Raw genomic sequence first — 14428 nt, forward strand, 5'->3', positions numbered from 1 at the left:
TTGGAAAGAATAACGGGTATACCTTCAAATGGGAAAAGATCGATCCCACTCAATTAACCGAGAAACTGATAAAGATAACATACCCTAATATAATAAACTGTTTAGCTCCATCAGTAGAGGATGGGGTGGTCCTTGAAAACTTCAAGATAATCCTAGAAAAAACAAAAGGATTGCTGACTAGAAAATCAAATTTAACTAAGCCAACTCCAACAGGATGGTTCAACCACGACTGCACTGTGGCGTTAACTAACCTAAAAACGGCCATTAAACAACCACATAGAGTCCAGCAACAGATACAGCACCTCAGGCTCCAATATAATAAGGCTAGGAAGCTAAGAAAACAAGAGCTAAAACAAGCACTATGGGATGATCTTCACAAGAGTGCAGTTACGAAAAACAATGAGTCCTTTTGGCGGATAGTTAAGACCCCCTTTCTAGCAGATTCTAATAGTCCTAAGATAGAAGTGGCTATAGAAGAGGAAATTTGGGTAAATCATTTCTCAAAAATATTTAAACTAACATCCCCGACTGAAGGGCTAGATCACTCTCTTCCTCCGGTTGAATTTCCAATTCCCTTGCAATTCGACATACTCGACGTAATCCAGGCGTTAAAATCAAGTAAAGGTGGTAAAGCACCTGGCCCTGATGGGGTCCCAGTAGACCTTTTTAAACCACCTTCCGGACCTCTGGGCCCCTATACTCACAAGAGTATGTACTGCAGCAGCGAAACTGGGATTGATGGAGTCCTGGTCCAACTCAATCATGGTGCCAATCTTTAAAAAGGGGGACCGCCAGGACGTGACATGTTATCGCCCAATTTCATTGTTGGATTCTCTGGGCAAAGTAGTCGGCATAGTAGTACTCGAGCAGCTACAGCAATGGGCACATGACACCAACATTTTATCCGACCTACAATTTGGATTTAGGGAAGGTTTCGGAACTGTAGAACAGGCCCTTAATTTAAGTATGATCGTGTCCAAATATATTCATGCAAAGCAGGGGACAATGTACATGGTATATGTTGACTTGTCCGCTGCGTTCGATTGCGTATCTCATGCGAAGCTATGGACTCTCTTGAGAAACATGGGGGTGGATTCCACCCTCCTGGATTTCCTGAGAGAATTATATGCAGAGGCTTCTGCAAGAGTGCGCTATGGCACAAAAGGGGAACTTACCGCGCCTTTCAGAGTGGAGCGGGGAGTCAGGCAGGGGTGTGTCCTGGCCCCCTTTCTCTTCTCTTTGTATACAAATGGACTGGAGGAGGTGATGCTGAGAGGGGGACAGGACCTCCCCAGATTAAACCAACGCTTGATCCCCGCTCTACTTTATGCGGATGACGCGGTCATCCTGGCCCGCACACCAATTGAACTTCAGAAGTCCTTGATCAAGTACGCTGATTTTATGAGTGCCTTAGACTTACATGTAAATGTTAAAACAACATTTGTTATGGTGGCTGGTGGAGGACGAAAACGAACCAAGAATATTTACCTAAACAAACAAAAACTTGAGAGGACTCCCCAGTACCCCTATCTGGGCATAATGATTGATGAAAGGTTAAACTGGAAGGCAGCCATTGAGGCCAGGAGGCATCTTTTTAAGAGAGCAATCGTAGCACTGATGAACTTCTCCCAACGACTTGGAAGGAGACCACCAGCTGAACTGCTAAAAATGTACGCAGCGAAATGCCAAGCAATTGCTTTGTATGTGTCAGGTTTCGATAACCAGATGCCCAAAATCCACAGGAGTGAAGAGAAATCCCCTTAACCTTCAAAAAACAACCACAGGAGCGATGAAGAACATACACTCCTATGGGCTGTTCTCTAAAAGTATGGAGGAAAATTCCAAGGAGTGTCCACCACTCTCCCCATACGTGGGCTGGGTTAGTGCAGGGGGGTAACAGGTCGGTCTGGTCTCAAGATGCTGGAAAAAGGAAACAATAAGAATATACCAATACACTGTACTATAAACCAACCTTGTAATACATTGACATGTGATTAACGTAGCATTCCACTTACCCCAAGTAGGTCTCGAAATGTCCTTGAAGAGTAGCGTGGGTAATATATGTGACTCAAAGAGATAGGAGTCTTGAGGGACTTGATAGGGCTACTCAATATCTCACTTACACGACATACAACCATTCAGACCATAAATAAAAGTGCCACAGAAGCAACTCAATGGATTTAAAGTAAGGATTTGCGGAGCAATGGCCGGCTCTTCTGGGGCGCCGAAGAGCGGAGCATCTACTCGCACAAGAGAGGTGAAGCCCGGCCCAGTACAAAGCAGTAGGCGGAGCAACACACTCCCACACAGGGAAAAAGAAAAGGAAAATGTTGCATAAGCCTCGAAGAGCCTTGTATCAGGGATACCACGAGGCACCGTGTACAAAACAGCGGGGAAAAGCAAACTCGGCTTTCAAGCCCAAACGTGCACCTACCGGTGCGGAGGTAAAAGGGGGCCCAAGGGATAAGAAAACAAACTTCGGCGTTCAAGCTGCGAGATGCACCCAGCGGTGCAAATTGGAACAGGGACCCGGTTTCCAAGTTAACCGGAGATTGGAAGTAGGTAGGCGGAGAAGTCCGCGCCGATGAAGCTGTCTCGGCAATCTCCCCGAATGTATTCTTCGGCGAGCGGGGAATAACAGGGAGGAAATCAGCAAACAAGTGTCTCGCTAGGAGCAATGGTGAACACAAACACGGAACAGGAAAAGGGGGGGGCGTGGTCACGGCAGTAAGCCAAGCGTCAGCATCACTGTAGAGCGTCCCTATACGTGCAGAAGGGATCGTCTCCAAAGTGCAGGTTGTGTTGGCCCCTGAGGGAGTGAGTGAAAAGAGACACGGGGGTGACTAGTCTAACACATGTCAATGTCTAGCCCTCGTAGCTGCTCTCAAACCCCTAACAGTATGGGGCTGGGGTATGGGGCCATGCAGATGTTGGTTCTCTCCAGATAGTAGAGAACGCTTTCATGAGATTTCTCCTATGTGCTCCTAAATGCTCCTCTATCTATGCTTGTCATGTAGAATTAGGAATCCCATATTTAGAAGACCTGATAAGGGTCCAACCATTGTTACTTTGGAGGCGCATTTGGGTCTCGGACAAAAATGCGCTGACAAAAAACATCTTAGTGGATTCCATGGCGCTGGACCGCGCGTACAAAATAGCATGGCTTACCTATGTCAGGCACTTCTTTCTAGACCTGGGTCTAGAAAAGTACTATCTTACACCTGACAAGCTAACTGAATTATCAAAGAAAGAGTTGAAGCAAATAGCCCTGAATCATTTAGAGACCCTTAGGATTACTCTGGTATCATCTAAACAATCTGTATTACATGCAAACATGGTACAGCTTACCCCGCAAATCCAGCCTTATTTGACATTAGAGATCAGTACTTACGACAAGATGCTTCTGACAAGGTTTAGATTCAACCTTTTTCATAGACTCGTAGCCTTCCCAGTAAAGAATACATGGGAACCAACTTTGGCTCATTGTCCATGTGATGACATGTCCCCACAGTCTTGTATACATACCATATTGTTCTGTAAATATTTTAATACCCACAGAAAAATCTGGTTACTCCCCCTGTTAAAACGCTGTGGTTTTAGACAATGCCGTCCCGCCATGTTATCCCTACAAATGTTAGATTCTGAATGCATTTGTTATCATGTATTAAACTTCTTAAAATGTATTATAAGGCACAGGAACAACCTCTAAAAACTGAATTATTCAATGGAATTGATTCTTTTAATATTTTAGAATCTTGTTAAAAACACTTTTATGATAGACTTGATATTTTTAAACATGTAAATGTATAATTTATCATGTTGCTTTTATGGTTTTGTAATGTCTAAAACCGAATAAAGAAAGAATTATTATTATTATAATGTCTGGATGCACCAAGAGATCATGATCTATCGTGCTATGTGGGAAACCATCATCAAATGTCCAAATTCAAACTATGCCAAGTACCTCAAAATCTCATTGAAATCAACAAATCTGGTTGAACTCTGGGAAACCAAGCTCCAAGTGATGAAAAAGGGTATCAGGCAGATCAGGTCGTTTTACCCCTTTTCTAGGTTTGCCCGGCGTTAGCCGCTTCTCACCCATCTCATGATTACCAAATAAAGAGGCAGGCGCTGGACACTGGAAGGCAGGAAACAGGAGTTTATTTCCGACGGAACAGAACACGTCAAATCAGACAACAGGGTATCTTCTCGAGGTGCTCTAACAAGTTTCTCTACGGCTCCGTCTTTTATACACAGTTTTATGATGTACAAACATTCCTTATTGTAATAAAGACACTTTGAAGTACGAAAAGGCATGTTTGGAATCCCAGCTTCAGGCCTATTCCCATACCGGTCGCTCTGATGTTGTTTTCCCCTCCCAAATGTAACATGTGATTGTAATCTGCAGCCGGACGTCCCGACAGGACACGAGGGCAAGAGGGGGTGGTCAGATCTAAGGTTGGGCAGGCGATAAGATCACGTTTCGCTATGCGAGGCCGGAGGGGGTACATCCACAAGACCTAGTTTTATGACATGGGACTGGGTCGAGAGGCCAGGTGTAGCCGGGGGGGTCATCAGAAGAGAGGAAGGGTGTTCCTGGGAGGAATGCAGGGGTGTTGGCCAGATCTAGGGGTGTGAAGGCCTTGATTAATCACCGCTCCTCTGATGTGAGGCGAGGTCCTACTGTAGGGAGCAATAAACTGCATCTGTTGGACTAGGTGATGGCCTGGGATCAGGCCGGGCAATCGGGCAGGGAGGAAGAGGTTACCAAAAGGGCCTGTTCTATGGGTAGGATGAAAGAGCGAGGAGGCAGGGGTTCAGCACGGAGACAGGGTCGTGTTTAGTGGTGCGTTTATGGCCCGAGCAGGAGAGACCGGGGGCTGTCGGGGCGCGGGGGGGATACTTGCGAGGCTGGGGGGAGAGAGAGAGAGAGAGAGATGCAGGCTATTGGCAGTGGGCAGAGAGGTCATGACACACAAAATGGCTACTATCTATGTTTGTGATGGGGCCTAAAAAGGGGGCAAGATGGCGGGGCCACTGTGCCGTGACTTTCGCTTTACCTTCAACAATGGCGAGGGTGAACACAAATGAACGCCGCTTATGTACATATACATTGTCATTTTCCACAGTAGTACCTTTATTCAAACAGGCGGTCAGGAAGGCAGCCATCAAACACTCATTGTTGGATGACAAAATAGCTTTCAGTCTCAGGTCACATGCCTGGATGACTATCCAATCATACAAAAAACTAGTGCCGGCGCACTACCTGGGCCTGACCTTTTCGCCTTATATCAAACATAAATATCTTAATATAAGGCTGGGTAGTTTGCCAACCAACGCTGAGCGTCCTAAGTGGAATCCCAAGAAAATGAAGGGTGCAGGCTATGCGGTGCAGCAAGGCAAGACTTTACCCACCTGATTTGCATCTGCCCGGCTCTCATACAGGAACGTCGGAATTGGTTGAAAGCCAAGTTCAAGCAGTTTGGAACACGTACCTGTAGGTCTGCGATTATACAAACATTATGTACCACAGACCCCCAATTCATTTGCAGATCAATCAAATTTATCGAACATTTTGAGAAAAAGCAAAGATCATTGGCAAAATCTTGACCATGGAAATTGTTATTCTTTACCCCAGAAAGACATTTGTTTTTACTACCAATTTTAAATTTTATTATTCTCACAGCAGTGTGCTTTTAGTATATTATCATATCTGTATTTTTGTAATGGTTTTAATTAACTATACAATAAAGTTTCTTCTTCTAGTGGTTAGAGTGTCTATATGGGTTATTGTTTGGTTGTCTGAGTATCTGTATGGGTGCCTGAGTGTCTGTGTGGGTTGGTGGGGGGGGGTGTCACTCTGTGCATAGATGTGTGAGTAGGTGATTCACTGGGTATATAGGTTTAAGAAAGTATCTGTAAAGGGCTGTATGGGTGGGTGAGTGTGTCAATGGGTGTGTTGGTGAGTGAATGGATGTCTCAGTGGTACATGTGTGAGTAACTACATATGTGAAAGGCAGTATATGTGAGTGTTGGAGTATATAAATGACTATATGTGAGAGTTAGTGATTGTGAGAGTGTCTGCATGGATGAGTGTGTGCTTGTGTCAGTGATTGTAGAAGAGAGTAAGTATGTGTTAGTATCTGTAATAATAAGTAAAGTGGTGTGTGTATAACGGTAGAGGTGAGTAAATGGGAGTGTGATTGATTCTTTGCATGACTGACTAGATGTGTGAGTATCTCTATGGGTGAGTGGTGGTGTGTGAGCGTCTGTATAGGTGTATGAGTGCATATGATAGTGCTGTATTGATGGGTTATTGCATGTATGAATAACTGTATGGATGAATGTGTGGACATGTGTGTACACCTAGGAATCAGTGAGTGGGTATGTAGTAACTGGTATAGGTGTGTCTATTGTTTCAAAAATGGCAGTCTGCATTTTAGTGTGGGTATATCAAATGTTATATTAGGGTGTGAGGAGGTGCATCAGATTATCACGAGGATGTTGTCATCAGGGATGTCAACAGTGATGTCAGTTGAGATGTCATCAGTGATGTCATCAGTGATGTCTCTGACCATGTCATGAACGATGTAATATGTGACGTCCTCAGTAGCGCATTGTGGGGGTCTTTTAAATGCTAATTTCAAACTATAACATAGCAGTCGCATTTACAGAGTAGTGGAGAAAGGTGAGCATGGCCTCCGAACACCTCTTAGCAATCCCAATGTGTGGGAGTTACTGGAGGTAACAGGAGGGGTAGTTAGCCCCCAACATCAACCTTGGAGGCCAACTACCCCTTCTATTACCTCCAGTACATTCCACACTGCAGGATTGCTAACTTCTCATACCAGGCCATGCCCCCTTTCTCTACCACTCTGTAGATATACCTCCTGGCATGTTCTGGGTTGGGGGATTAAGTCCCCTGGAATCCTGCGGATGAAGTCCACTTGTGTCCTGAGGTCCTCAGGACACAAGAGGACCTCATCGCCCACCAGCAGTGCAAGAGGTGCTTTTGCAGAGTGCTGTAAAAAGGGGTATGGCCTCGGACCACATTTCTGCAATCTAGCTCTGTGGCACTTACTGGAGGTACCTGATGGGCTAGTTGGCCCCCAGGGGCCCTCAGTATTCAAGGGGAATTAATGCCCCAACTTACAATGCACCAGGGGGCGCGTTTGCCGGCTTTAAATATTTTCTTTGGCCCCCCTTCTTTTAGCATTTTTGGGCCCAGGAGACCCCATTCCCCAGGGCCTGACCCCTTTTTTTGTAAAATAAAAAAAGAAAAATGGGAGGGGGAACGCATGGCCCACCCTCCTCAGTCCAATTATGGCCCCGGGGATCCCATCCCCCAAGGCAGGCCTTTCTTTTTTTTCCTTTTTTTTAAAATTTTAACTAATGGGGAGGGGGGCCGTGTTACACCACTTCTGGGCCGCTTCTGGCCCTGGGGACCCCATCCCCAGGGCCTGGCCTCACCGTTGGGGACTGTGGAGGGAGCCCCAATGCCCCCATGGTCCTAGCCACCTCCCGCCTCCTATGGGAATCGGCATTGCTTTTGCGTAAGTGGAGCTGCTGACATGCAGCTCCCCTTGTGCAAAAGCAATCTGCTTTGGTTTTTGGAAGCAAAAGCAGGTTTCCTGCTGTCGCTTCCAAAAACCAAAGCAAAGTTTGCCGTGCTGCGCCCTGTCATAGCAAACAGCAATGTCCCGAGGTGGGCACCCCAGGACATTGCAAGAGCCTGCCCTCGGGGGTGACAGTCCCCATGGCCATCAACGGCTCCTGGAGGGGGCCCACACAGCCCCCCTCCCTTCATTTGTAAAGCCCCGGGGAGGTGATTGTCCCTGGGCCGGGGGTCCATAGTGGACCACCAGTGGTCAGAATTGAGTATTGCCCCCTGGGCCTGGCCCACCCTGGGGCTTTAAAAAACAAAGCATGGGAGCCCGCGCTTAGTTTATTTTCATTTTCAACGGGTTTCACGGACACAGCGCAAACCGGCCAAAAATGTATAAAACTAAAATGCTTTTTTGGGGGCTGTGGGTCCTTGTGGGACCCCCTGAGCAGGCCTGGGGAGTTAAGGTGTTCTTACCCTGCCCCCTTCTTTTGTTTTTTAATGTTTCTGTCACCTTTTTTCTTCTCCCTCGGTCTGAGGCTCAAGATGGCTGCCAAAACTTCCTGGTTTGAAATGTTGGCAGCCAATCAGAGGGAAGCTCATGCTTGGGAGGGCTCAGCCAATCAGATCTCACAAATCTCAAATATCGATATCTGTAAATATTTAAATATCTCAAAAACTACTGAACGGATTTACACCATTTAAAGAAAAGAAGCGTGCTTTCTGGACCAAATGCGATCTCTCTACCAAATTTGGTGTAATTCCGTTCAGCAGTTAAGGCCTTTTTTCTCAGTCCCCCTTTACGAATCACCCTGAAACTTTCAAGACAGGAGCTGACCTGAGAGAACAATTAGTTTTGAAACTTTCATGAAGATTTGTCAAACATCGCCAAAGTTATTGGCAAATAAAAAACCGCTTTTCCTACGGAAACTAGGTTCTAACTATAACTACCTTCTCACAAAAAAATCCTTTTGTGGCCCTTTGGTGATGTCCATTTTCTGCCATAATTGAATAATTAGTACATTTACAAGAGCTTCTGATGTGAAGAGTCTTTTTTATTGACCAATTTGATAGGAACGTCATTGATAATCTAGTGAGATTTTTGGGCAATTTTTACCCACTGATATCCCTGCCTAATTGTACTATCTTCTTATTATTATAATTTCTCCTTCTTTTAGGTAATAAAAGGTCCACTTGGCTTGTAAGATCATGTGGGCAATCCAGTGACTGTAACAAGACCTTGAGTCTTAGCAACCCATCAATGACCGTAAACATGATTACAACCTGCTGCAACACTGATGATTGCATCCCTAAGCTGCCACCAGGTATGTATGACGACTCTTCATGGCTTGTATAATGTAAGCTAAACACAAAGAGAAAAATCACAACAGTGGTTTAACATACCCTCCTAACAGGCAGATATTATTCTAGAGAATCATTTGAGAATTCTCAACAACAGGAGAAAAGCATATTGAAAGAAAGATGTAATATCCTGAAAACATTGGTGCTGTTTAATTAATTTTTCACGAAGGTTTCCAAAATTAAAGTAAAAAGTTGATTCACCTTAGCTCCTTCCTTGAACATTTTAGCGTGTTCTGTTAAATTATTATCTAAAGGGACAAGATTATTTGAGGTACAAGAGGTTTTGGCCTGGCATGACCTCCTGCCAAAAAAGCTGGCCTTTATCTGATACAGCCTTTAGACTACTTTACTTCTACTTTACCTGCCGTTAGACACCTATGGTGTGGGAGCCTTTATGGGTAAACTTGAGGAATATTTGGCAACTGCGCAAAGTACCCCTATGGATCCATAAGCATACTCTCAATCTGTGCTGAAAGAAATGTGCATATAGAATTATGATCATATGACCCCAACCTGATGGAACCTCATTGGGTCCCTTGCCAGCCCACACCATTGTATTGTTCCTACAAATTAAGTAGGATTGTGCATTTGAACAACATATGCATCAAGATATGTGGACTGAGTCTAATCATATAATCGGAATATGTTGGCCCAATTCCTGGCTAGATCACAGTGCCCCGTCTGGACCTCCAAACCTGACAGGGTCCCGGATTGTGTCTGCAACCTAAGATGACCTGTAATTTCCCCCAGAATGTCATGGGAGCAGATCTATCCTTTCATTTGTTTACTTAGGCATGCCCAAAGGGAGACACAAGAAATAAATGAATTGGCATTCACACATTTATTAAAGCAATTGAATTTCTGTGTAAAATACATGAGCTGCAATTATTAGCAGAAGGAAACAAAGTATTGTTATCAGCATTACAAGAATGGTGAAAAATATGAATAATACAACTATTATAATTATTGCAGTGATTATATTTATATGTACCATAATTATACTACTACCTAACACTACCTATACTATAGAGAGCATAGTGTGAATGTGTTCAGCTGGATCGTTTGGAACAAGCCTAATTCACAATGACTGTGCGCAATACATCTGGAAGACCATCTGGTGTACAACAGGCCGCCATCCTTTGCAGGATAGTGATGAGAGTCAGCAAGGCTGGAAATCAGTCATGGGCAAATGTACAGGATAATCCATGGAAGTGCTCCTCTGGAGGGCTGGGCCCTGAATCATTTTATATAATAAAAACCGGTTCCAGTTGCACTGCGCCTGAGGTCTGTTGCTGGTGTTATTGTTTGTCTTTCCAATTCAGAGCTCTCTCCTAACAGAGAACAAAATCCAAGAACAGTATGATCATAATACTTTATCTTTGAAGAGAATGTACAGTGCTGTGATAAAATGGTTATGAAGAAATGTGCCTGCGAGCAGAACACTTGATGAGTATGTTATCATGTACTTGCAAAACATGTAAAAATTCACTGTCTGAAAAGACGTCACTTTTAAACATGCAAGTCAGGATGGATGCTTTTAGCCATGGGCCCTCTTGAACTCCACAGCACCTGCTCCTTGGCCAGAGAGAGACTAATACTCCATGAGTTTTGTATATGTCAGAGAGTTATGGAACCAGCTTAACAGACAAAGTATCCGTTGGGGCCCGGATAACAAATTCCAAAGAACAAACATGGTTGTATCTAACCCAATCAGCAGCTGCTGATGGTGTGCCAGCCAGTAGTGTAGCCGCAGAGGAGGAGCCAGGATCCACAAATCAAGGAGTGGTAGATTCCAAGTAGGCTCATGGCAAGCATTCTGATGCAACAGCAATAGCATACCACAGCAATGATAATGAATCCTAAGGGGACACATCTGCAGAGCCAAATCCGTAAATTGAACTAGTTGTATCCCAAGGCATATATCCAGAGCATACTTGAAAGTGCACAGTAGACAGCGGAACACAGGCTGTATGCAATGTAACCAGGCAGGTCGTCTGGGAAAAGACCAGTTGTCATTTTGTTCTTGAAGCAAAGACACATCAAAATATGTCATCATACGTTCACAACACAGCAGCAAGTGTGGTAGTTCCATCACCATTTGACAGTAAGGTGGAACATCCATTACAGAGCAGCACAAATATTGCCGAAATCCCAAGAAACAGGAAAAATACCAGAGGCATTCCTCCAAATATGTTGGAAACCAGGGAGTGTATGGAAGATGGAATCAGTCCGGAAACAGTCTGGAATGTGCTAACAAAGCCAGACCCAATCGCTTTAAAAAAGTGTACTACGCCCACAGCATTAAATGCTATAAATATGCGGTCCACACGTTCTCCAAAATGTCGAGGGAGGTTACTGAATAGTAGGACTTGTATTTAAGTAGACTACTTTACAACTTTAAGATTCAATGTCAATCTATCATATGTTAAATAAACCTCCTTTGATAATAATACAGCTTTCAGCTGGTCAATTTATCAAAGTTCACGTTAAAAATAGGTATTGAAGACCATACTGCTACCTCTCTGGCTGTAGGCATCGGTGGAAATAGCACATTATTAAAGCAGGTCACAGCACTGGAAACCGTCACCACATAGCCTATTCCTGGTTTAATTTAACAACAACCTTTGTTGTTCAGAAGGGACTAACTTCCATTTAAAAGTAATCTGAATGCTGGCCAAATCATGGCAGCAAGGGCACCTTTCAGATAAAATGCAAAGGATGAGCATAAACCCAGTAGAAGCTCCATGAAGCATGACCTCCTTGTTAATGAGAGGAAGGGCAAAGGAAGTTTCACATTTGTTTCCTCTGAGAAATACTTCGCTTTCTGCATTCGAACATCTGGAATTGCAAGGCGGGATCCATGACATGGAACCATATTTCAAAATCTGCAATGTCCAGCTCAACTGCATGATTGATCTAAGCTGACTTTGCCCATTTTGTAAAAGAGACATGTCACTTTGAATGATGTTTGTATTGCTGAGGACACTTAGGGGCACATGCATCGAGGTGGGCTTTTGCGAATCCTTAATTGCAATTATTAAGGAATTGCAAAAGACTTTTCATGTAGGAATCGCTAAAAAAAAGTTTTTACTCCACATTCTTTAATTGTGACTCGCAAATTGCGATTCATCCCAAATGCAAAAATACCGGTCGCAAAGGGGCAAATTCTGCAAATCTTCCCATTTGCGACTAGTTTTTCGCTTGATGCAGGTGGACCTCAGTGCCACTTGTATGATCTTATTTTGCATTTGCTAACGGTGTGAATTGCTAAATCCGGCCATTTGCAAATGCAAAATAGCCTTTCAAGATGTATGAAAGACGTTGGCAGTGCAATTTGGGTAATCGCAATCTTTTGCGATTACCTAAATTTGCGACTACAAATAGGGAATCACAATTTGCGATTCTCTAGGCACATGTACCAAATCATATTCTAAATGTTACCTTTGCATTTAGGAAATTCTATTACCATCAACTCCAAGTCTATGGTAACCATGTGCAATTTTTGAAAATGCACTAAAGAAATGTATTCTTCAAGGGGCGTGGCTTGAGCGCCGATGTAGGCGGCAGCGGATTGCGGAGCTCCTCCGCGGCCGCCCTCTCCCGTAACTATCCTGGCCATCACTCAGGGTCCCCGACCCCAGGAAATATACCCCTAATACCCGTGCCCTTGCTGACCGGGGGGGGGCACGGAGAAATACGCCCAGGGAACATCGTAACGGCACCAGAGGAGGCCTCCGCGGCTACCGGACCGGAGGCTCCCAAACTGGAGGCTGAGGTCGCGAGTGGAGCCGCCTGACCAAGCCTTCCCCCAACGAGCGGCGCGGCTTTTGGCACTCAGTAAGGGGAGCGGAAGGTGAGAGATCCCCGGTGCTGCCCCCAGAACAAACGGGGAGATTGCAGAAAGACCCCGTGTGACCCGGTGAGATGGCTATTCGAGCCCTGCCTGACCCCAAGATGGCGGCGCCCTCGTGGTGCTAGGACAGTGCCTGAAGTGCGGTCACCTGAGGAGTACAAGGCCCAGCGGAGCGGCAACAGTCAGGCTGGGACTAAGACTGGAAGAGCTAGGCTCATGCGGCAAGACAGAGGGCGTGGGAGATTCAGGAACTCTCGCAGGGGGCATGAGAACGCGGGCCCCGCTCTACGCCGGCCCGATAAATGGATCCTTGACCTTGGGCAGTAAAACCCCCACACCGGCACGCTAAGGGGGCAAGGAAGCGAAAGGTGCCGCTCCCTCCGCACGACTGGTGAGAACTTCTGGCTGAGGGGCGCGCTCAGGCGCTGGAGCCGCAGGGGCTGACACGTCGCAGGGGATATTGAACTGAGAGTGGGGAGTTTCCCGCCTACTACTGAAACTGGGTGCAGCGGGCCCCGGACTGCGGAGATTCGCTGCGGGGTGAGTGGAGACCATGAGGCCGGCGCCGGTGCCGGTGCGCCCCCCACAGGCGAGGTGCCTGGGGAGAAGACCAGTGCGCAGCCACTAAGAGATACTTGAGGGGCTGCCCGCCCCCGTGATAGCATCGGCCTGATGGTACCGGGGTGTCATATGCGGACACACTAACTGAAGCCTATCAAACCCCAAGAGGCCGCAGACCACTGGCTGAGACTGTGACACCGTGCGTCCTGCTGGCGTGGAGGGGGGAGAAGTGTCCTGACCCTTGAGTTGGTGGCACGAGCAGAAAGCCGAGACGCTGGTTCGTGAAGTGGCACTCCCACCTGCAGGAGTTCTCTACTCGGGCTCCTCTGCAGTGCTCGGCTGCCGAGGAGAGGTGAGGGAGTTGCGGAGTGTCGAGCGGTGAGTGGCCGCCGCCTTACATCTACAAGCCTGTTGGGACCGCGACTGGAGGACTGGCGTACCCGGGGGTGAATCCTGCGGCGGAGACTTGGGCCGGCCATAACGCGGCCTAACGCAGGGCCTCATAACAGAGGGTCGCCGCTCGCAAGTGCCACACGCTTGACGGGTACCCCTGTCTGAATTGTGCTGCCTACCGCCAGTGTCCATCTGGTCCTCGAGGTGGGTGTCGCGCCTATCCGCTAGTACACGCACTCATGATGGTCAGAGGGAACAGAAAGAAGGGCTTTGAAGCGCTACGGCTTGATGATCCGGGGCACACCATGGAAGACGAGGATACAGCGCCTGGCCCTGGAGGCTCGGCGCAAACACGGGACCCCTCCCAGAGTGACATTATGCCAGCCATTGTGGCCTCGAGAGAGGCACTGGAGAAAAGAATGGACACCATAGGCTCTGACTTATCTCTCCTGAAAGATGCCCACAGGAAGCTGAAGGAACAAGCGGCGACCACAGAGACAACAATGAAGGACATTCCCAACGAGGTTGATGCCCTGAAGAAATTGTTGACTGAAGTGGCGCAGAGAGTCCGTGTGTTGGAGCTCCGGGCTGAGGACAGTGAAGGGCGTTCTCGACGCAACAACCTCCGTATAGTTGGTATTCGAGAAGAGGGCCCA

General features: G+C 46.4%; 1 protein-coding gene across 3 annotated transcripts in view; it reads left to right on the forward strand.

Moving 5' to 3' along the window:
* LOC144770790 (phospholipase A2 inhibitor and Ly6/PLAUR domain-containing protein-like) overlaps positions 1 to 14428 on the forward strand; it is a 299505-nt gene that overhangs the window by 140626 nt on the left and 144451 nt on the right. For all 3 annotated transcript variants that reach the window (XM_078655543.1, XM_078655544.1, XM_078655545.1), the window contains exon 3: positions 8782 to 8928. In XM_078655543.1, coding sequence (XP_078511669.1) covers positions 8782 to 8928 — 147 coding nt within the window. The remainder of the gene's footprint in view (positions 1 to 8781; positions 8929 to 14428) is intronic.

This window comes from Lissotriton helveticus, chromosome 7 (assembly GCF_964261635.1).
Source record: "Lissotriton helveticus chromosome 7, aLisHel1.1, whole genome shotgun sequence".
In the NCBI taxonomy this organism is placed as follows: Eukaryota; Metazoa; Chordata; class Amphibia; order Caudata; family Salamandridae; genus Lissotriton; species Lissotriton helveticus.